The 14,828-nt window shown below is 43.4% G+C and overlaps 1 protein-coding gene across 1 annotated transcript in view; it reads right to left on the bottom strand.

Moving 5' to 3' along the window:
• The window catches only part of NHLRC3 (NHL repeat containing 3), a 139,435-nt gene that overhangs the window by 89,537 nt on the left and 35,070 nt on the right, over positions 1 to 14,828 (bottom strand). The window contains exons 2-3 of the mRNA XM_078657242.1: positions 12,651 to 12,770; positions 8,960 to 9,110 (exon numbers count right to left, since the gene is read on the bottom strand). Of these exons, the coding sequence (XP_078513368.1) occupies positions 8,960 to 9,110; positions 12,651 to 12,770 (271 nt within the window). The remainder of the gene's footprint in view (positions 1 to 8,959; positions 9,111 to 12,650; positions 12,771 to 14,828) is intronic.

Raw genomic sequence — 14,828 nt, 5'->3', positions numbered from 1 at the left:
GCCCGCAAAGAAGAAATTTTTAAAAACTGTAAATTTCATATCCTGTATGAAATAGCATTGAAAGTTCCGCCGGTGAACGGACATGAACTACTGAACAACCCAAGTCAAGGCCTGATAAGCTTAATCAATGGTATACAGTTTTACAGATTCCTGCAGTGGAGCTTTTTCTTGAAATGAACCTGGACTACCGGAAGAAAAGCTCAACGACAAATCATATATGTAGTTGACCTATTTGCCTGTAAGGGGTAGGGGAGGAGCAGGGGGAGGGGGAGCGGAGGGAGGCATAGGGAGGAAGGGGGGTGAAAAAGGGGCACTAAGTTTGGTTTCTTTATTGGCACGTCACACTTATGAAAAGATTGTATTAGAATGTACACAATATGAAAACTGCAATATATTAGAATGTATACAGTACGTGAAAAGAAGTGTATGGAATCAGCAGACACAGATTTTTCTTAACGATTTAGTAGTTTCATTGGTAGGACAAGGGGTGTTTCTATATGGCGTGTAGAATCCCCTCGATAAATGTCTGTGGACTCAACGAAGTAAACAAGAGACTCAGAGTAGCTGCATTTCTTAAAACACTGCGTCTTGATCTGGTATGCCTGCATTAGACCCACATAGAGGGTGTTAAAGGTTATCTCTTGGAATAATTGGGTTTCTCACTACTAGCGAACTCCAAGCAAGGGACTAAGACCAGAGGGGTGGCAGTACTAGGGAGGAGTGGGGATGCAATAGTGAAAAGGAAGAAGGAAGATCAGTGGGGGAGGTGGGTAATAGTGGAAATGGTCTTTAAGGGAGATACTATCACGCTGGTTACGATATATGGGTCAACAGAGGATGACCCAGATGTTTTTCAGTACCTGGATGTTGAGCTAGCACAGTGGCCCGAACCAATCGTCTGCTGCGGAGATCTTAATTCGAATGATCTCAGTAGCTCATTTGTTCAACCTGGGGGACACGATATAGGGAGGAAAAAGAAGGTGTATAGAGCACTCTCAGATATGGCGATACACAATTCCCTGGAAGACCCCTGGATGAAGTGGCATCCGCATTTAGACGGTAGTACATTTTATTCAGCTCCCCACAAGGTATTGGTTCGACTGGACTACTTTTTAATTTCAAATAATTTGATTACTGGCTCAAAAATTGAAAGACACCCCTGAATGATCTCAGACCACAGTCCACTGGTAGCGACACTTAATCTGGGCCAGGTTATAAGGAGAGATGTCTCCTGGACTTTTGAACGTGCACTACTACAAGATCAGGCATATCGGGACTATATGGTCATATGGATAAAGGATTTTTGGGATATAAATAGAGGGACAGCACCACTGGGGGTTGTATGGGATTCATTCAAAGCGGGGGTTAGGGGGAGACATTGAGCTTTGTGTTATCTAATCAAAAGAAGGAGAAATTAAGGTCAGAAGAAGTACGACAAAATCTTTTAAAATTGGAAGCAGATTTAGCAGTAGCTATAACTCAGAATTCACAACTAGACCAGCTATTGCTTAGGGTTACTGCAACTAGAGCAGAAGCCCTTGAATGGATGGCCAAAAAAGCAGCGGAGAAATATCTGACTCAAAGGGAGAAGGCGTACGAATTCAGTGAGAGGGTGGGCCATATCTTAGCGGTTCGGAGTAGGCAGAGGGCAGCAAAATCTGATGTCAAGGAGATTGTAGATGCACAGGGTAACTCTTTTACAGAGGCTGGTCAGGTGAGAGAAGTATTTAGACAGTTTTATATAGATCTTTACTCCTCTGATAATGTTGGGGGTATGGAGGAGGTAGAGGGGTATCTGAGGGATGTCCTCCCTCCTGAGCTTGAGATGGAGGACAAGGAGGGATTAGAAGCCACATTTCAAATGGAAGAATTGGGTATGGCTCTTGGTAGCCTACCCTCGGGAAAGGCAGCGGGTCCAGACCAGATCCCGGTGGAATTTTTTTAAGTATTGCAAACTGTATTAGCAGCAGATATGTTTAATATTATGTTACTGGCTCAGAAGGGGGATTCAATACCGGACTCCTGGGGAGCTGCTGACATCACAGTGATTCAGAAAAGGGGGTGGTGATGAACAGAGTGCCTGAATTAAGCAGACCACTCTTACCCAGTCCAAAGATCAGGGCTTGATCCATCACCGTTTTTTAGCTCACTGCACCATCCCAGCTCAGAACTTGGCTATATGCAAATTAGTCTGTTCCTGTCCCAGTGCATGATGGGAACAGGGCAAACCAAACTACCAAGCCAATTCTTAGACATGAGTCCCTTTCTCACTGCTCCATCAGGATTCAAGCAAGCCGGGCCGAAGAGGCTGAAATGCCAGAAACCGGTCCCCGGTAGCTTGTCTCCTTTCTGGTGAAGAATTGGCTTGGTAGTTTGGTCTGCCCTGTTCCCATGATGCACTGGGCCAGGGACAGACTAATTTGCATATAGCCAGGTTCTGAGCTGGGATGGGGCAGTGAGATAAATAACGGTGATGGATCAAGCCCTGATCTTTGGACTGGGTAAGAGTGGTCTGCTTAATTCAGACACTCTGTTCATCACCACCCCCTTTTCTGAATCGTTTTTGGCCACTATAGGTGTGGCAGGGTATACTCAGACATGAGTCCCTTTCTCACTGCTCCATCAGGATTCAAGCAAGCCGGGCCGAAGAGGCTGAAATGCCAGAAACCGGTCCCCGGTAGCTTGTCTCCTTTCTGGTGAAGAATTGGCTTGGTAGTTTGGTCTGCCCTGTTCCCATGATGCACTGGGCCAGGGACAGACTAATTTGCATATAGCCAGGTTCTGAGCTGGGATGGGGCAGTGAGATAAATAACGGTGATGGATCAAGCCCTGATCTTTGGACTGGGTAAGAGTGGTCTGCTTAATTCAGACACTCTGTTCATCACCACCCCCTTTTCTGAATCGTTTTTGGCCACTATAGGTGTGGCAGGGTATACTCAGACATGAGTCCCTTTCTCACTGCTCCATCAGGATTCAAGCAAGCCGGGCCGAAGAGGCTGAAATGCCAGAAACCGGTCCCCGGTAGCTTGTCTCCTTTCTGGTGAAGAATTGGCTTGGTAGTTTGGTCTGCCCTGTTCCCATGATGCACTGGGCCAGGGACAGACTAATTTGCATATAGCCAGGTTCTGAGCTGGGATGGGGCAGTGAGATAAATAACGGTGATGGATCAAGCCCTGATCTTTGGACTGAGTAAGAGTGGTCTGCTTAATTCAGACACTCTGTTCATCACCACCCCCTTTTCTGAATCGACATCACAGTGATAGCAAAAAAAGGTAAACCACCAACGGCTCCAGGCTCGTATCGACCTATCACATTAATGAATGCCGACGTAAAAATGTACTCTAAAATGCTGGCCAAAAGACTATCAAGGGTAATTGAGAGCCTGGTTAGTCCCTCCCAGCATTGGTTTATCCCAGGAAAAGGCACAATGCATCGTGTCAGGCAAGTAATCACAATGTTCGACGCAGCAGGTACCCTGGGAGACCCTATGGCAGCACTGTTTTTAGATGCAGAGAAAGCATTTGACAGGGTCTCCTGGGGTTATCTATGGGCTGTCATGAGATGGAGTGGTATAGGGGAGGGATTTATAAATATAAAGACCCAAAGGCTAAGATCAGGGTTAACAGAGGGCATTCTGCATGGGTTAAGATCAGTAGGGGCACCAGGCAGGGCTGTCCCTCCTCTCCCTTGTTATTTGCGCTTTATCTAGATCCTTTTCTCCGCCGACTAGAACAAAATCCAGAGATACCAGCAATGCTGATGAATGGCTGCTCGATAAAGACTTTGGCGTATGCTGACGATGTGGCCATTTTGACACCCAATCCGCCAGGGGCCATTAGGGAGGTGGAACTGGAAGCCCAAAAATTCGGTCTGGTATCGGGATATAGCTTGAATAGCTCGAAAACGCAGATTGTAAAAAATAGGTATGTAGGCTGCAATGATGGTAGGGTGGTTGGCTCAGCAGTATACCTGGGAATCACGCTCTCAGCAAATCTAGAGGACGTAGTAGGAAATAATATGACTCCTTTAATGACACGAGTAAAAGCAGATCTAGACAGGCTGAATAACCTACATTTGTCAATAGTGGGCTGTACTAATGTAATTAAGATGCTGATCCTGCCTAAGTTTCTTTTTCTCTTTAGATCCATTCCGTTATTATTTGAAACAAGATGGTTTAATGCACTAGAGGTGATTATGAATAGATTTATATGGGCGCAGGGAAAGACACGGAGGGCCTATAGGTTCATCTCCCTCCCGAGAGAGAAAGGTGGATGGGGAGCACCAGATTTTAGATTGTATTATATGGCCGCCTCCTTACAATACATGCAGGGGTTAATTGGAGGTGCGAACCTCAACCGTAGAGTTGCCAGTTTTTCTACGGAGGTGTATTCAACAGTCTCAGGGCAGAAGCGGGAAATTGCTTGTTAAATAGTATCGACTTTGGATACTTCAAAAGAACAAGGTTTAAAACTATAGCTGCTGCGGTAAACATTTGGAATGCTTTTTTTAAAAAGTCAAGATTAGGGAGATACAATAGATACGTTAGGATGTATAAAAATAGGTAATTTCCTCCTACTGTATTCTCAGACACAACAATGGCAGACTGGGCGGCAAGGGGGATTACACAAATTGGTGATATTATTAATATGGATGGGATGATGCAGTTCAGTGATATGAGGAACAAGTACGGTCTGGATAACAGAGGCTTTGTTAAATATCTTCAGATCAGGAGCTTTTTAGGCAACAAGCAGGGTGGGGCCGCTGGGTTCAGCAGGAATAAGATTCTGGAAAAAATAAAGCTGTCTGGGGATTGTATGATACGATCTTTTTATGCAAGTCTGGTAAAAGAAAAGAAGGATGACTTGGAAAAACACAGTAATAAGTGGGTGGAGAAACTGGGTGGTGAGCAGGTTTGGTTTCGGGAATCACTAGAATTAGGTCGAACAGCACTGTGCTCATCCCCTTTACAATCCCAACACTACAAAACCTTATTCTCATTGTACTTTACGCCAGCCAGAATTGCAAAATGGGGCTGTACTACGGGTATTTCGTGTCTCAGATGTAATTCCCTAGAAGCAGATAGCGTCCACATATTTGCCACCTGCCCTCAACTGCACACACTAGTGAGGGACATAGAGGTCTTTTTGAACAGGACATTGGGAATTCAAATAGTGCTCACTCCTCCTTGGATTCTGTTAGGGGTTGGTGCAGACGAGGAAGCAGCACCACGGGAATTTTTGTTTGTAGCAATGGCAGTTTACAGATTAACCATAGCTAGGGCGTGGCTCGATAAACACCCTCCGGGAATGCAAACCTGGCTGGCTAATCTACTATATGTATATAATTTGGAAAAGAATATCTATGCTCGAAAGGGCAGGAGGAAGAGAACCTTGGGTCTAAGAATCTGGGATCCAGTAAATAAGTGGAAAGAAAGACTGGGTAACCACTGAACTTATGGGAAAATATTGATGTGTCTTGGTATAAGAATGATAAAAGTTTAATATATTTTGATTGTGTACTGTATACAGATAAAGGTCATGAAATGTTGAAATAATATATGAAATATTCACGTGGAAATGTATAAAGTGAAAGTGTGTATAATTTGGAAAATAAAAATATATTTAAAAAAAAAAAAGAAAGTTCCGCCGGTGAACGGACATGAACTACTGAACAACCCAAGTCAAAGCCTGATAAGTTTAATCAATGGTATACAGTTTTACAGATTCCTGCAGTGGAGCTTTTTCTTGAAATGAACCTGGACTACCGGAAGAAAAGCTCAACGACAAATCATATACGTAGTTTATGCAGCAAAATGAGTCATGATTTTAATCTGCCCCACTATAAGACCCTAAAGATTTGCTAATTACGAAAAATTTATTTGAACTCCGAATGCAAAATATCTGCTACAGCATTGCGCTTAATGTACCTCTCAAAAGGAAATAAGCCAGTGGTTTACTAATAATAGTTTAAAAAGAATTTTAGGTGCATGCCATTTAAATACAGAAATTGTACTTAAGTGTATAGTTATTGTAAATGTCTTGCAAATCGTGTTTGCTTTTATTTAAAGCAAATGTAAAAAGGAATAAAGCAGAATTCAATTGAACTACAAAACAACGACTAACATGAATATCCAGATCCTTTCACCTCACTTTTTGAGCAGAAGTCCACCTTGCGCTTCTCTCAAGATGTCCCTATCATACATCTCTACATCTACTCAGAGTTAAAAAAGAGGGTACAAAATCCATACACAAATTGCCAAAGAAGCCAAAAACAAACCCCATGCTGTTGCTCAATTCTCGCTCGACACCTCTAGTGATTGTGGGGACATAGGCTTCTGTAGTGCAGCCAAGGTGTAACAAAGCAGCTGATATTCCAACACAGAGTATTTCTAATCAGCAGTGGAACAATAACTGCTTAGGGGATGGCTCTGACATGAAATACAGTTTGCAGACATTCATCCTTGTTTAAAATTCAAAGCCTGAACATTGATAATTTTAACACTGAAGTTATGGCAGATGGGTTCTCACGTAGGATTATCTTCTCCAAAAATTAGTTTGGGACAGTTCTTTGACAATCTTTAACAAGCATTTACAATGCAACGGTTTCGCCGTTGGAGAAGTTAGAGCTATTGGCATTGTAAATGACAAGATTTGTATTTATATGTTGGTTTTGAAAACAGATAAATAAATGGCATTGTCATTTACATTGCCAATAGCTTAATCTCTCGCAAATGTGAGAACTATTGTGCCCTACGGACGAGCTCAGCAGACAGCAATTACTACCATCCACACACACACCCAGAGCCACACACACACACCCAGAGCCAGCCACACACACCCAGAGCCAGCCACACATACCCAGAGCCAGCCACACACACCCAGAGCCAGCCAGCCACACCCAGAGCCCCCCACACACACCCAGAGCCCCCCACACACACACAACCAGAGCAGTCACATACACACACCCACTGGAGCAGTCACACACGCACACACTGGAGCAGTCACACACACACACACACTGGAGCAGTCACATACACACACACACTCTGGAGCAGTCACATACACACACACACTCTGGAGCAGTCACATACACACACACACACACACACTCTGGAGCAGTCACATACTCCCGTACATACACACGGACAGCGGGAGGGGGGCGGGCAGGCACACGGACAGCGGGAGGGGGGCGGGAACGGGGACACGAACAGCGGGGGGGGCAGGAACGGGAAGACGTGCCTAAATAGGCTGATAATCAAGTCCTTCGTGCATCATTTATATTTTTAGGCTTCATTTGTACCTATCTCTAAGGCAGAGACATGTGTAGGGCATGGTTTGAGTCACTGCAAACCCCTGGCACAGCCACATGCAATCATGAGTCGATGAGTAATATGTGGCATAGAAGCTGGGAATACCATAAGACACATACGTAGGAATAGCTGACACACACAGGCAAACAGCAGTACTTGAGACTTAACATAAAATGGGAGGCACACGGACAGCGGGAGGCACACGGACAGCGGGAGGAGGCGGGCAGGCACACGGACAGCGGGAGGGGGGCGGGCAGGCACACGGACAGCGGGAGGGGGGCGGGAACGGGGACACGAACAGCGGGGGGGCCAGGAACGGGAAGACGGACAGCGGGAGGGGGGTGCGGGAACACACGGAAAGCACTCACCTGGACTTCCTCCGACGGCGGTCGGCCGCGGAATGACGAAAAGAAACCTCGACGAACACAAAAATAAACCCCGCCCACCGCCGCACTGACGTGACAAAAGGGGCAGGATGAGTAAAAATGGCCGGAACGCCCCCGAATCTGCTCCGCAATTGACGGACAGATCTCTGTTCCAATGGCTAGCCTCCATTTATGGAGCTAGCCAATGGAACAGAGGGGCGGATTCCTAGCCACACAGTCTAAGACATAAGATTTCGCCTGCGCGAATCGCTGCTTGCGCAGCTTTTCGCCAGGTCGAAACCTAAAAACAGGGATTCCGAAACATTTGGCTATGAGTTGAAATGACTTACTCTTGCATCACTTCTGGCTTACTCCTGTATTTCATGAGTTCAATGACTTACATCTAGGCTAAAATCACAAAGGTACATTTACATGTGTAAATCTCTGCACCCATAAATTACATTTTGTTTTCTTTATTTTTTTACAGGAGATGGACTTTGTGCTGGTAGTTTTAACCCCTACTTCCACGGATTTGCATGTGATTCTCTTGCAGTACCTAGAAGTGGCCATGTGCAGTGGGGACTTTTCCAAGGTTTCGCTGAAATAGATTCGAGCCTGTATGGGCTGTAGTAATACAGTAGTATATGTGAGTGTAACTTTAGTCAATTGTAACTGAGTTTCGCATTTGCAGTACTCTTGCTTATTCATGGCTTTCAGGAGCACAACATAAGTAAATATTTGTTAATTGGTCTCTGTGAAATGTGCCCAAGATACAGGACAGACATGTGTGGAAATTTCCACCAGCAAACTGGTGAATTTCATTCAGTACCATGTGAATTAGTAGTACTGGAGTACTGTTTCACATACTCAAAATGCCTCCGTAAGAGTGAGAATATGGTATTTTAGAGAGAAACCTTGGACCCACATCTTCATGCAGATCTTTAATATCTATAGAATTGATTCAGAAGACAACTGGCACATGTTTCTACAATGTACAGAATACCTACATCTCCAGCATCAATGTTTTCCGATTTCTGAAGCAATCTATGATATCATGTGTTACTCAGAGATCTATATGCTTATTCAGTACTCAGCAGCGCCACCAGGCAGCAACGTCCGGCACCATAATGGCACCAAATGTCTATTTAAAATGTGCAGTTGGTGAAAACGCAATTTTCACCAACTGCACATTTAAACAGACATTTCATTCATTCAGCAAAGTGGCAGTTAAAGGTATTTCAAAGACACTGTTTTGCATGTTAAGAAGGTATTTACAAGGCATTACCTTTCCCAACATCTGTTATCCACACTGACTGGTGAGTGACATTGTTGGCTGCAAATATGCCATGAGGCATTTCAATTGTTGAGGTGTTCCAAGCACCCAAGAAAAGACCATCTTCTGTGAACACAAGGACCTTGGATACGTTCTCCCCTCTCTAAAAACAAGAAAAGATAATACATTTAAATAAGGACTAAATCAGAAACACCTTATAACATAATTTAAAAACATTACAGCAGCTGGATCTCAAAAGGAGTGGTAATTTCATAACATGAAAACGTAACATGAAAAATGCGTACTCAATCAAATGAAGAAAGAATTGAAAGATATTATATTTACTCCCTCCGTAAAACCTATTTTGGCCATATATTTATCACTGACTGTGCCTTGTGGGTATTGCTTAAAGGGCATGAGCTAAGGCCATTTGTGTTCACAGACTATTCTAGATATTGGTACTGTGTACAGACGGTGACCACGGGCAATGCCTTGAACCCAGCCTGCATTCTAGTGTACAAGGACACTATGGGCAGAGCATTACCAGGGGTCATCTCGTTTGCACAGCACCCAGATATCACAGCCACTGACTGTTTCTTAAAAGTACTATAATCAGGATTTTTTTATACAGGGCAAGGTGTAAGGCCACACCAGGGGGCAGGGTCAATGTTAATGTCCTAGGAATAGGAATATTTCACGGTATGCCTTATCCACCAGACAGTTCCCACAGGACATGTGCTGGGTATGTGCTGCTACACTTATATATGGCCACGGTCCATGCTCCAGGAGTTATACAGATGGGAGTAAGGTGCTGAACAGAAGGCCACCGCTGCAGTCTTGTAAAGTACAAACTGCAACAAGTAAACTTTTCCCATTTAGAATTGCCCCTTTAAGTACTGATGGTTAACACCCCACCTTCCTCAGGCTGAACCCTTTCTTGACATTTGGGGCAGTTCTAGCTTATGCCTTCATAACATTTACTTTCCATATCATTCACAGACTACTTTTTTTCACCGTGTAATGTTTTTAAAGGTACCAAGAGTTTGTCGTTTTCCCTGAAGGGGCCAGTGAAAAAAGGCAAACATATGGGAAAATATTGTATTTAATTAGAAAAAAGTATTGTGTGAGAAACTGTGAGTTTTTTTCTAAAAACGGTATCAGCAAACTGTTTGTTGTGCTACTTTTTCCCAGCTATCAGAATCAGCAGGGTGGGATTTGTTTTTGTTTTTTTACCACTGTTTTTCTAATTTTCTAAATGTTGCTCATAATTTCGTCATTGTGTAGCTTCTCCCAACTTGAAATTTGTAAGGAGAGAGGTGATGAACCCATTAGTAAACCCAAAAAGCTACAAAGCTACATATTTGGAAAAACTAAACAACAATTTAAATAAAGCAAGTGAGAATCAGTGGATCACTAAAGTTTTCCCACAGAAACTAATCATTGAAATAAACAAAATAGTGAAAGTTATTAGGAACAAAGAGAAATTAGCAAGAAGGTTTTCATCTGTAAGTTTTTTCTGTAAAGGCTGATCTATAAAAGGTTTACTTTGGGCAGACTCTTCTTGCCAGAGATATAGAGTACTTGTAGGTTGTCCAAAATATTCGATACGCAGAGCAATCATTCAAACTACAGCTTATTTGTATTGATCTTAAACCACTTCATAATGAAATGTATACTAATTAAAACATGTACCCAAGTATCTGAATTCATGGCTAGGGTTTTTTTGTACCATTCCGTATTCTGGAGGCGTTTTTCCCAAAATGTGCTTCTTTTTTGCACAGACAACTGGAAGCCACCTGAGGGGGCAGGGCTTTCGAACAAGAAAACAAAGGTGAAAAAACATAACAATAAGAAGAGAGGAAATGATGTTTGGACAAGACAGACTTCTATGTTAGGGGCATATTTAGCCTCAGTATACGTGGGCACTCATAGAAATCTACCAACCCCAGACATTTCGGAGAACAATAGGCCCGTAAGAGTTGATGATGCATTATTTGTGTAGATGCTACTAACTTTTTTTTTTTATCCAGATTGCCCTGCAATTGTCAAACTTTGTTTCACAAATTAGAATTTCATCATATTTCTGAAATGGAAAAATGTGCAATCTTCAGGAAAAAACTAAAGTTCAACTACCCAGCAGCCCCAATCTTTTCCAGATAATATACAGTACTCCACTTGAATTGGCAGGGTTACTGCCTGGAAAAAGAGAAGAATAAATCATACATTAGAAAAATAAAGATGATACCTTGCAATTTAGACTGAATTTTTGGTGTGTGGGTAGGTACAGTATTTGAGCCTCGGAATTCAAAGGGAAACAAACAAAAACCTAGACATTTCTGGAAAACTAGTCACCATTCAAGAGCAGCATAGTGTGGCTTGCATGAATCTCACTACTTTTTCTTACCCAGAATGCATTCTAAATGTCAAACTTTTCTTTAAAAAATACACCCTCCCCTGAAGGACTCGCGGGTTTACCCTAATTTGGCCACCGCAGGGGAGCGGGAAGCCCACTAGACACCAGATTTTTAAAATAAAATGAATTGGGTGGGGACTGGTCCTAACTGATATCTGTCAGCACCACCCTATCCTGGCCATGTACAGTCTTTCTTCCTCTGGTGGGGAGCTGATTGGAGGGTTTATATCGCCTGGCATCAGAACACAACCTTGTGGGCACTGACAGATTTAATGCTTAATGGGGAGTAGATCAGGGCTTTACCATGAATCTGCTCACCCCAGGACAGCAGAAGGCACCAAAAGACACAGGTGTTTATTGTGGGGTTTTCCCCTCCTGCGCTACAGATTTATGTTCCCCATTATACATGACGAGTTGACCTTGTCATGAGCACAGCTCCAGTGTGCCTCATGACGAGTTCACCTTGTCATTAGCATGGAAAAGGTAAAACAAATGGAGGGGGCAGCACTTCTGAGTATCTGACCACAGCCCACTATCCACGGAGTACAATCTTTCTACCTCCTTGGTGGACCAATCATGGCATTTGCCACAAATCTGCCTACCCTAGGGGAACCGAAAGCACCTCTAGGCACCTGGGATTGTAAATGGTGGAGCAGGATTTCTCTGGCCAAGCCTGACTCCATTGAAAAATTCCCTAGGAGCCCCTGACACATCAAGAATCATTTTTGGTCAAGCAAACGAAAACAGAAACTTTGGAGAGCTGGACTTTATGGCACAAGAAATTGTTGTCCTATGCCTTTTAGCACCATTTGAAATTCAGGTCCCTTTGTGGGGCACATGGAAGTGCTAATCCCAGACCTGCAGACTAGGTTTGGTGAGACACACGAACTACAGGATATCCTTTTATTCTTGAAGTACAGTGACTTATAGTATCTTGCCCCCTTTTCCCACCGCCAAACTATCACAGAAATCGCTGACAAAGTAAGACCACATTGGAGGATGAATATACTACAGTGGTGACAAATGCTCATCCATGAGTTTTGAATATGCAGAGATTTGAAAGTGATTTATCTACAGTTTTGGTCCCTGGATTAATCAATAACCAAGACAATCTACCATCCCTATACATATTTTATGAAGAGTAAAGATCTGATTAACATGCACCACATAAATGCCAATAACATAAAATATGAAAAAATATGAGTTGTTCCAAACAGTAGCCATGCCCTGTAAAGACACAAAGAAAGTACTGGCACATGAAATTAAAGATGTAAATATTCTACTACTTACTTGGGCAACATATACCAGGCTAAGAAGTGGGTCAACAGCAACACCAAAAGGTTGTCCACTGAAGAGTTCAGAATTTTTAGGCCACTTCAAATCAAGCTGATAGTGGGGAATTGCAGGCTTCTAAAACAAAACAGAGAAAGCATGTGTATTAATGAAAAGAACTCCAGGACATTTCACAATACTAGTCATGTGGAAATCAGCGGATCGGAAAGATCTGGCTCAGCCTGGGACAGCAATACCTTAAACTCACATCGGAACCACCGTGGGCACACCAGGCTCACTTAACTAACTGCATGCAAGTGAGATATATATCTACAAATTTACTTTGGGTACAATTACATGAAGAAACTCACAGCTTATAAGCAGTCATCTTACAAATAGCAATAATCCAGGTTTCTGGGACTGGATGTACAAACGTATGTAACTATAACAAAAAGAAAAACTCATGCTGCACTTTAATCATTTGAACTGCTGTAAATCACAGATGCTACAGTCGCATATTTAAATATTTCACATGTGAATATAGCCACATAGGTAGGAGAGAGTCTTACAGAAAATATGGAACTGAACAAGTCTCAATTATGCTAATCATTATGGGACTGGTAGTGCAGAAACCGCAATAAGCAGTGATAGATGAATTATTAGTACAAATCAGAACACAACGGTGAAGTCTTCAGAGCTTTCTAAAAAGGGGAAAGGTCAGACATTTGACAAACTGGCAGACGGCTTGGTTGTAGGTTTTACTTGCCTTAACTATGACTTCGTAAAGGCTGATATAATGTTCATTGAGTCGTATTGATGGGTGGGCATGGGGAGAGAGTCTGGTGTTGATGTTGCATGCTAATTGTGATGGTGGGGTTGTGAGAGGGGATGAGGGTTTGCATGTATGAAGATTTGGTGCTGATGAGTGCACTGACCAGTTTGCTTAAACCTTGTATGCATTGGTTCGGGTTTGGGTAGTCTTATCTTTGTGCCATTTGCAGAGGAAAACTCTAAGTTTAGCTTTGAGTCCTGATGCTTGGTTATCCATTTTTGGCGGCACTGGAAAAGTGGAGCTGAAAGTGGGTGGTAGACATTGAAAGTTTGCCTAATGGCACTGTTGAATTGTTTGAATAACAAGGTTGGTCAAAGGTCGAGTGAGGTTAATGTCAGTTTAGTGTAGCAATGTCAGCAGGTTGTTGGGAGAGGTCCGAACGCTCATACATCCAGACCAAACCGGGTTTATCCTGGGATGAAGTATCATGCATGATCTATAGCGCACATCACACACATGCTCACCTCATCCACAGACAGCTACACAGTGGCATCCCTGGATATAGAAAGGGTGTTACAGACGGTGGGGTGGTTTTACTTGTGGGCAGTTAAACAGCACATGGGTTTTAGCCCTAAGTACATAAAATGGATGAGACTCTTTATACTTGCGTCTGACTGTATGGGTTCATATGGGCGACATTCTCAGATCCCTGGGATAGGGCACAATCCAGGGTTGTCCTCTGTACCCTATAATATTTGAGTTAGCAATGGAGCCTTTGGCGAGCGTGACCCGCACCACACTTGGTCTGTGTGTGGTCCACCAGGGTGGAAGTCCATACGTGGTGTCCCTGTATGCTGATGATGCTCTGACCTAGCTTGAGAACCCATAAAGTATGGTCCCATTGCTGTTGAAGGAACTGAGCAAATATGCTGCACTCTTGGGGTTGCACACGAACAGGGCACGCTTAGTTTTGGTGGGTGGTAGAAGTCGGGTCAAATCAGCCATTCTTAAGCTCCCTTTTCAGAGTGTTGATCTTGGACTGCTGGACCCTATCTATACTATGCGGCATAGCAACTCCAGCATACAGTGCATTGGTAAGATGAAGAACTAAATTGGGAAAAGACCCTTCTGGTGGGAACCTATGATCTATATACACTTCAGGAGGTTCCTGCGATGAAGAATATGGTTCACGATTCCCTACTGTACACCGAGAACTTTCCCTTTGGATACTTAGACCATTTTCTGTCCTACTATGAGATACGTCGTTTGAGCGATGGCTGGAGGGAGGATGCAAGAGGGTGGGAGACCTCTATGCCAATAAAAGTTTTGTCACACTCAACAAAGCCCAAAAACCATCTGGGATTGGTCCAGGTCAATTCTTGCAGTACGCCTGACTGGTACACATGGCCCAGGTTGTCTAGACC

Source organism: Lissotriton helveticus, chromosome 8, assembly GCF_964261635.1.
Source record: "Lissotriton helveticus chromosome 8, aLisHel1.1, whole genome shotgun sequence".
NCBI classification, from domain to species: Eukaryota; Metazoa; Chordata; class Amphibia; order Caudata; family Salamandridae; genus Lissotriton; species Lissotriton helveticus.
Note: the sequence above shows the minus strand (reverse complement) of the source record. Positions and strands in the feature narration are given on the sequence as shown.